Genomic DNA, 9565 nt, shown 5'->3' with positions numbered 1-9565 from the left:
GATATCTCTGTTGCCTCAAACAGACTGTGCATTGAATTGCACTTGCGTAGCCCTTAAACAGGTCCTCTGACCATACCAACTCAAGTTAGGATACTCAAAGGTCCGGCTCTTTTTGTAACAAAAGTGACGTTGCAACAGCCTTATACCAATGAAACAAACCACATGTAATCTACTGATGGGGGGAAAAACAGCCCCCCTAAAATTTCCTATTCTAGTTCTGCCCCGGTTGCATCAAACTTAAACTTGTAGTGACTTTGCAAAATTCAAATCTCATGTTGATTGGCTATGCTATTATGCAATTATTATCATGATGATAGCTATGACTGATGGAGGAGTTCACGTCGATTGTGAGTATCGTGCAATGCAACCCACAGGCCCATTAACACAGAGCTTAGTAACTGATTACACAGTTCACTTGTATGACTGACTGCACAAAATGATAAATGCAATCAATCATACGAAGAGCACTGCAATCAAGCACTAGGTTCTGTGTTACAGAACCCAGGTAATGTAAGTTTGTACAATGTATACATCAAACACAGAATGGAAAAGGTTCTCATTTTCAGGATGGTTTTAGAAGTCTGAATGAATCTTGTTCAAATCAGATTAAGAATGATGATAGAGGAAGGATTTGATTGGCATTGAGAAACAGTGAAATATTTCCAAGCCTTCACAAAACACCAACACTCTCTGTTTCGCCAGCTTAATTTCAGAATATTAACCACAAAAAATCGGTCTATTTCGGTCAGGATATGCTCGTCTGAGACTTTTGTCTGGCTTCGCGGCAACCCCTCCACCATATATAGCACCAAACACCTAATGGTTCTTCATAGGAAGTTTCTAAGCGCTATAAAAGAATGCAGCATAATTGTCCAGGCTTTGGCAGAGCAGCTGTTTACGCAAACGCATCAAAGAATAAATTTCCACCAGGGTCCGTAAAACAAGGTTTAGCGATTAATCGTATGCTTGACTTTCACGATTGATTGTACACAGCAGTCGATACAATCAATCATATAAAAATGTTCTTCGATCATTGCAAACGCTTTGTGTAATGGGCCCCTGGTCCTCATTTACCTCACCTGGGTCGAGTGCAGCACAATATGAATGAATTTCTTGCTGAAAGAAATCAGTGCCCAAGGAGTGGGATTCAAACCCCAGACCCTCTGATTGAAAGACAAGAATCAGAACCATTACCAGATGCTTCCTCAAAATAATTTCATAATTCCCCAGGGCATGGAAGATGTGTTCATATCAGAGGCAGATTAAAACAGAATCCATTACTGGAGTAATATATGTAAATTCTTTAGAGATACCATAGCAATGTATTGGCACTACTAGTATACAAAAAGACCAATGTCACTATCATTATGATGTATATCAACAACAATTTTGCAAATCAGCAAGCAACTTGAGGGCCAACTCTATAGAGAAAGATAGACAAGTCATTGTTTGTTTGGTTTTATTGGGGGGGGGGTAGATGAAAAGATATTTAGAAACCTTGACTTGCAAAGCATGAGCAGAAAGTTAGTGAATGAAGGGCAGATAAGATCCTAAAGAGCAAGCGTTTAGAGTACCTGCTTTTGATCTATTCATTATCTTGTTGAAGGGATGGGGACTTTTTAATTTTTTTTTTTTTTGGGGGGGTTCCTATTTAACCGATAAATTTTTATAATTTTTGTTCTTTTTGTACAAAAAAGAGAAAATCAAACTATGTGTACAAATATGATTGAATATCACTTGGTGGAATGCCATTTCAAACTCTGTACATTGAAGCAATTACATCTAGCCTTCTATAGAGTCTCCATGTGAGGAAAGAAAACTATGCACAGGCAATATTGTACAGATAAAATACCTACAACACATGTGTACTACGACCACAACTCGTGATGAATATGTTTAAAAAGAAAACGGTTCAATATCAGTGAACATACAGATTCCATTTGCAAACTTGTCAAACATGTGTTTTTCGAGATAATAGTACAGTTTCGTTTCAATAGCGACATGCACTCCAACTGCGAACTGGATTGTGCCTCTCGAGGCCACAATAACTAACACGTGCGCGATGTGAACGGATCTGATCGGGTCAAAATGACAGAATCTGGGAAACATGAATCCACCTTTTCTAGAGGTCAAACCAAGGAGATGCGATCCGTTTCCCGAAACAGCTGTAGTTCAATCCGTACCTGCGGGTTCCAAACCAAAGGCTAGGGTAGGTTGAAAAGTGGACGGTCGTTTCCATGCAGGCCAAGTCCTCATCCCCGTGATGCGAAATAACGTTCGTTGAAGGGTATCGTCGTCAACAACACGAGACATTACAAAACCGATACCGTTCTTCAATGAATTAGCTTGGCAGGATGAATTGGACTTCCGTGTCAAGACTGCTCTGAGGTGATGGTAGAGCCCCTAACCCTAGATGCTCTGACTCTGATCTTTCGTCTTTATGATGGGGCAGCTTCTTCCGCATCCATTGCACTCTCCTCCGTAATCTCCGATGGACTTCTGCAAGACAACAGGGAACAACAGAAAGAGTCGATGATGTCAGCCGTCATGTATTCACAAGGAGTAACATGAATAAAACTTTATAGTGAGTTTTCATAAGTCCACAAATTTGATATTTACCTCAAATAATGAGCTAACAAATAAAGTACTTATAAGGGTCTATTTATTCTTAGCTCTGTTTTAGCTTTCATTATCATCTAACCATGGGGTTTAGTTATTATTGGTATAGCCAAAGATGGCAAACTTTTCAGTACAATGTGTTGTTTATAAGATGTTTAGCAACAGTCAGATGTTGAGAGCTGAACACATTTTTATGAAACCACAGCATCTTAATGGTGATTTTTCCAAGCAAGACCAACGGTAATTCTGGTTTGGAAGCCTTATAAATGTTCTCTTGCATGTTTCTTTTTTAAAACTCTTTCATTGACCTCCGTTATTTGATCAATACCTTGGCGTTTCTTGTTGTACTGATAGTGATGCCATCTCGCTGACAGGCACTTCTGAGTCTCCTTTCCTCTTCAGTGATTCTCGCAAACATAGATCTACGCCGCTAGATTGATTTCGGACCGATGTCCAGTACTCCGCTGGAAAACACAAACAAAAGGAGACAGTAAGAGATATCGCTCTGGAGGACAAGTCCACTCAAAATATACATCGAGTTGAATCAATAAAGTACAATCAAACCAGCAAAATAGTAAAAATTTCAAAAACTTTCAATGAAAACTAAGGATATATTAGGGGACTGATTTTAAAGTGATAGTCGGGGCTATACAACACTAGAGGCTTGCAATGCATTTGCTAAACAGAAATAACTAGAACTATCACTGAAGGTGATTAATACCCCAGCCATATGCGGTTACCATGGCAACACTTTCCAACACATGGAAAAAATATGTCTTGCCTCGTATTACCCCAAGACCAATGTGTGAGCCAAATTTCATGAGAAGTGGTTGAAAACTGAGGAAGTAGTACGAATCGCAAGATTTTTTTTCTAATTTGGGGCATATAATGTTGTTACCATGGCAGCTCGATTTCCGACACACACAAAATATGTGTTTCGGACATCTTTCAGGTTTCCCAGCTTTATAAGAAAACAACTCCCTAATTTTTCCCTGATGAAGTTTAAAAATTCCTGGATTATTATTTAAACCCATTCCCAGTTTTTCATGTTTTCTAACTTGTTGCAGTGAATTCCATGGATTTTCCATATAAAAACAATAATGTGAAATTAATTATTACCACCATAACCAGTTATTCAATGGATGTTGTTTGGATATGCAACAAAATATAACAGAGTCTGACTGACTACCGTGCTTTCAAATTTTGGGCTGATCAAAATTCCCTGATTTTTCCTCAATTGAGGCATATTTCCCTGAGGTTTTGAGGTATTCTTATCAAATTCCCTGATTTTCCTGACTGGAAAGTAAAATAACTTTCCATGATGAGCTGGGAACCCTCTTTTAACCTCAAATCAATGAGTGAGCAAAATTTCACGAGCATTGCTTGAAAATTGATACGTATTTCAAGCTGCAAGATTTTCACCCAATTTTCACCATATAATATGTTGTTAGCATGGCAACATGATTTCTGACACACAATTTTGATGAAATTTTCAGCATTATGCTACTTTGAAATTTCTCCGTTTATTCAAATCAACATTTTTCTGGGGTGGACTTGACCTTTAAGTGCCATTTTTACTCACCCTTATAAAATTGCGAAACAACCCCAGGTTTGGAATACACAAAGATGGTTTACTTACATTGTATTTCAATAGTTCTCCGTATGCACTCAACAGCATTGGCATTTGGTGCTGCATCGAGTGTCTCTTGTGAGAGCGGCGCTGGATCATCACCCAAGAGTGTCTGAGCGCATACTTCGGAGGCATCGCAGATTGCCGTTAGATCATAGCCGCCTTCTAGAGCTAATACTACTCGTCCGTTGGCCAGTCCCATCAGCTTACGTGTCATGTATGAGAAACCTGCAAAGGAATAGAGGGTGATGGTATGTTATATGTACGTTCTCTTACACTGGCGAGGGCAGTGCATTGTGGGATGGACCGAAAGGTCATTAAGTGCATTGGAATCCACCAGGCATCATCATACCGGTTAACATAGTCATCATTACTTGCATCACCAATGTAAACATCATCATCGTCATTATCATAACCATTAGTGTTTTGTTACTATAATCATTTACGTCATCGTGATCATCATCGACATAATTGTCCTTATCATCATCATCACCGTCGCCATCATCATCATCATTGTTGCTGTAATTGTCATCATTATCACATTATCATCACCATAATCCTCATCCTTAACCTCAGCATCATCATCCATATCATAATCATCATCATCATCCATATCATAATCATCATCATTATCACCACTTCAATGATCATCACCATCGTTGTCATCACTGGCATCATCATCACCATCATCACCACCACCACTTCCATCACCAAGTGATGTACAGGCTGAATACTTACATGCTGGTGTAACTTTATATCCTCCCAGTGGATTAGGATGTCCTTTAACAGCATCAAAGCCAGACGAAACAAGCACAACATCAGGTGAAAATTCCTCAGCAATAGGCAGGACGATAGACCTAAACCAACCAAACCAAATCATTAAAGATGATAAAGTATAGCATTCTGATAGATGTAGATCAAAAGCATGGATGGAGATCATTACGAATGGTTGAATAGTTGAAGAGTAATCACTTGGCAAGGCATTTATCTACATTTGCCACTCTCCTTCCAGGTGTAAAAAAATGGGTACCCAGTAAGAAAGATTTCCCTGAAAGCCCAAGAGCCCAATCTAGATAGCCTTGTAAAGCCAGGATTTTATATGCAGCAATTAGAAACAATGCATTAAGGGATACGTATATGTTGCATCATCATAATCATCATCATCATTTGCGAGCAAGCCCCCACCCCCCCCACGGAATGAATACATCATGTTGAAAAATATAAATTCTTGTCTTAAAATCTCGGATTTGTTCACATTGTTGACAAAGTGAGCCACAACCCCCCCTTTTATTTTTTTCTCTTTTAGCTCTGAGGCCCTGTCGTTATTGCACTCCAGCTCTATTCCAAAGTAACTTTCAAGACAATCATTTTAGAATTCTGTGAAAGACGTTCAATGGGATGCATACCTGAATGCAGCTATATATTCCGCATCACCCATAGGTGGGTTCAGACCACCGTGGAACGCAACGTTCACATTGTAGCCAAGACCAGCTCCACATCCACACTGTCAAGTAAATATCATGAATAATATTTGTTAGTTTTTCTTCGGAAAATATCTAATCTTTTACAATGATATCTAATGGGAAAAGTCAAAAGTAGAAGCGAAAAAAAATTACCCAAGAATAAGGGAGATTTAGAACATGAAATGTACAAAATACCACCCCCCCCCCTTTCTTCCATTGCAAATTATCCCCTGTAAATAACATCTACTTCTACACAAAAGGTAATATAGCACAAATAGAAACAAAAGAAAGTGTTGAAGAATATAAAAAAAGCAACCGATATCAATTAACAAATATTGAAAGTTACAGGTGAAACTGCCAAAGTAAAATCTTTTCGGCCCACCAAAATCTGTTCAATTTAGGCAAAATACAAGGAATGAAAAAACATATAGTACGAGTGAAATCAAGCTTGTAAAAGTTTAGTGTATGAGAGGAAATGAGGAAGAGACTATAAGAGGGAGAACAAGTGAATTAGTGAAAGTGTGAAGAAGTGAGAAAAAAGTAGTTGATGCTGATGTTTACCTCATCTGGTGCCCCTGTACCCGGGAAGAAGTTTCCGTTGTCATGACGATGTAATGAGATGTAGAGTACATGTGAGTCTTCATAGAATATTTTCTGGGTTGAGTTACCATGGTGAACATCCTGGAAGACAAATAGTGGTATATAATAAATACTATTGCACATCTAGAATACACACAACATAAATATAGTTTGTTATATTGCACGGACATGCAGCGTGACTCACCTTCTACATGTACGTGCCTGGGAAATCCCCAATGAGATAATACATATGTTAACAACTGTCATCATTTGAAAATGAAAGGAGATATTGACTGCTTCTCGGAGGCTAAAAACAGATGACAATCGAACCCCCATGAGGAATAATCAATAATTTGGTGGTACCTCATGCACATAATAATTTGGTATGCTTATTTAAGAATTTTGACGACTCTGAGCTTGAGTCAAAGCTGTTAGCTGGAGATCAAAGACAAAGGGAAACGATGGAATTTAACCACTCAATCAAAACTAAGGTAACTTGTTGAGCTGTTTTACCTCAACACAAATGAAGGGAAAAAACAATATATCAATCTATCTAGGCAACAATGAGAAAATTTTGAGACTGTTCAGGCACAACACTGTTTAGCTCAACATCAATAAGAAAGGACTACTAAAGAGGAAAATACCTACTCAATCAAAACTAATGGGGTGTTGCAAGAAACTTGCGATCAATCGCAAGTCTATTTTTGGTCCCTAAATCAATCATATGTCTTGCAGTTAATTGCAAATTAGTGATTGATTGCTAATCTGCTCCTTGAAACAAGAAGTTTTATCCGATTTGCTACAGCTAACGTTGATCTATCAGTTGTAAAATTGCAACAGAATATTTGCAATTGAGAATTGATACTCGAGTCTGAGGTGTTCAAGCTCAATATTGACCCCAAAAAAGGGAAAATAGAAATGTTCTTACCCAGTCAACAATGAGAATCTTGTTGAGTCTGAGCTTGAGTCGAAGCTGTTTAGCAGCGACAGCGATTGAGTTAAAGAAGCAGAATCCCATGGCTTGCGCCGTTTCAGCATGGTGGCCTGGTGGTCTTACGATGGCGAATCCATTCTTGAGCTCCCCAGTAGCTACTTTGAATGCCAACTCGATCACAGCTCCAGCAGCCTATGGATAAAATTATGAAAAAAAGTGTATCATTCAAGCATTGAGATTGGTTAAAATGCATCACATGATATTCAACCTGAGCATAACCGTGTGCAATGAAAATGGACATTGCAGGCATTAAAAGACAAGTGTGACAGAGTAGGAGAGCAACAAAAATGCATCGTAAACCTGTAAGGACTTGTATTTCTGTGTTGCTATTTTATAAAACAAATAATGCACTTGCTCTGTTGTGTATGTATATTCAGTGAAAGTTTGGTTTCTCCAGATGGTGCACACTGCAGAGCTGCCAACCTGAACAAGAACATTTCAGTATTTTTAAAGCTGAAAATCAGTATTTTGGTGAGGAAATCAGTATTTTCAAAGAAATACCATAGGACAACACATAACACTGAAACTTGAGAAATCAGTATTTTGCATGAAACCATCAGTATTCTTCTCATTTTTCAGTACTAAATACTGAAAATCCATACTACTTGGCAGCTCTGACACTGGGTTATCACCTAAAGGCTTGTGCGAAATTCCGGCACCCATCTATATAAGATACCTTGCGAGTAATGCATATCAACTCACAATCCAACTTCGTAAAATTCAACTGGTCTGGTCACCTAAGCTTGCGCCAAGAAATGGTCAACCCTTAAATATTCTTACCATTCTGACTGCTCCCGGTGAGTGGATGTCGTTCCAGACTGTATCGGTGTCTACACCCACACCTCCGCAGCCCAACCAGGTGAAATTCAACTTGGGTATGGATGCTAAAGAAAATAAAAACATACATCACATCTTAAAGTTACTTTACATAATTTCTTTGTAATTTTATATCCTTACTTGAAAATCCAATTCAAAAATTTGATTCACACCTTCAAAGTTGATTATCAAAATGAACATAATTCACAAGGATAATTTTTTTCTCATAAGACGTTTGCATACTTTCTGTGGCTGTGCAAATTGTTTATTAGTGTATTATATCTTGTTTATTACTTGCTTATTATTACTACTATTCGTTTTGTTGGGTTTTTATTTTTTGTAAACAGATCTACATGGAAGACCACCAAGTTGGTGATGTGTGCCACCCTGACTAAATGTCAGAAATAAATGAAGAAATAAATCTGCTATATATTCGAAAGAGAGGAAAAAGTAAGATTGAATGACATGTGATAGGGTAAATAGAGGCAGAAAATATGGACAACTACTAGTAATAGAAATGTTAAATGACATTAAAAAAACATGAAAGCTTGAATCAAAATACTTGATAAAAATACAATATTTACTAAGAGATAAAGTACACAGGAAACAATTTGGAGATTATTTCTTTACTTTATTTCAGAGTCAAAATAAAGCAGTAACTCCCTTTTCCCCATGGTGTTAATACTATGTCAGCGACATTTAACCCCTCCACCCCCAATATATTCTGAAAACTGCATGATATGCAAATATACATGTAATTATATGGAAAACGAAAACATAAAAGTGGTACATCTTAGGACATTAAATCATAAAAAGTAGGGGTTTTTCTTCATCTGTATATCACATCAATTTTCAATGATGCAAAAATTACAATATTTCCAAAATTTAATTATAAAAAGTAAACAAACTTACCTTTCTTACGATCGTCTAACTTAGCTCTGTGTGCATGGCTGGTACCAAAAAATAACGTGTAGCCTTCACTGTAATACAAAGAAAACAAAATAATCATACTTCCAAGGTTTGTGTGCATATAGGTATATCCAAAAATGCAGAATAATAATTCAACAAGCATTTATGAAAACCAGGTAATACATGTATTTCTTCTCTTATTATTTTTGTCATAATTTCTCTTTATTTTTTCATTTTATTACTATGAAGGCAAATGTCAACAAAATCTTTTATCAATATCACTTTACATCCTAGCACTTTGAATTTCTCTTTTTTTTTTCATTTACAGTATTTATTTAAGTCAGTGCTCTGAATTTATATCAAGTCATAACATTTTCTGATTCCTTACCTATGGCAAGACTGGAGCTCTTCTAATGATGCTTTCCGCGTCCGTATACGCTGTAATAAAAGAAAGGAGTATCAACACACAGGTTTTAAGAACAGTGAATCAAGACAAAGATTGAAGCTTTACGATATCATATTAATAGTTTCCATGGTAACATTGCTTCCAAGCCT

General features: G+C 37.3%; 1 protein-coding gene across 5 annotated transcripts in view; it reads right to left on the bottom strand.

Annotated features, from left to right (window-relative positions):
- Window positions 1-184: 184 nt before the first annotated feature.
- The window catches only part of LOC121426454 (histone deacetylase 4-like), a 64712-nt gene continuing 55331 nt past the window's right edge, over window positions 185-9565 (bottom strand). For all 5 annotated transcript variants that reach the window (XM_041622762.1, XM_041622763.1, XM_041622760.1 and 2 more), the window contains 10 exons: window positions 9399-9448; window positions 9014-9081; window positions 8066-8169; window positions 7220-7417; window positions 6274-6393; window positions 5656-5753; window positions 4988-5106; window positions 4259-4477; window positions 2948-3083; window positions 185-2499 (listed from right to left, as the gene is read on the bottom strand). In XM_041622762.1, coding sequence (XP_041478696.1) covers window positions 2439-2499; window positions 2948-3083; window positions 4259-4477; window positions 4988-5106; window positions 5656-5753; window positions 6274-6393; window positions 7220-7417; window positions 8066-8169; window positions 9014-9081; window positions 9399-9448 — 1173 coding nt within the window. In that variant the 3' untranslated portion in view covers window positions 185-2438. The remainder of the gene's footprint in view (window positions 2500-2947; window positions 3084-4258; window positions 4478-4987; window positions 5107-5655; window positions 5754-6273; window positions 6394-7219; window positions 7418-8065; window positions 8170-9013; window positions 9082-9398; window positions 9449-9565) is intronic.

This window comes from Lytechinus variegatus, chromosome 13 (assembly GCF_018143015.1).
Source record: "Lytechinus variegatus isolate NC3 chromosome 13, Lvar_3.0, whole genome shotgun sequence".
NCBI classification, from domain to species: Eukaryota; Metazoa; Echinodermata; class Echinoidea; order Temnopleuroida; family Toxopneustidae; genus Lytechinus; species Lytechinus variegatus.
The sequence above is the reverse complement of the archived record's forward strand: the minus strand, read 5'-3'. Positions and strand labels throughout refer to the sequence as shown.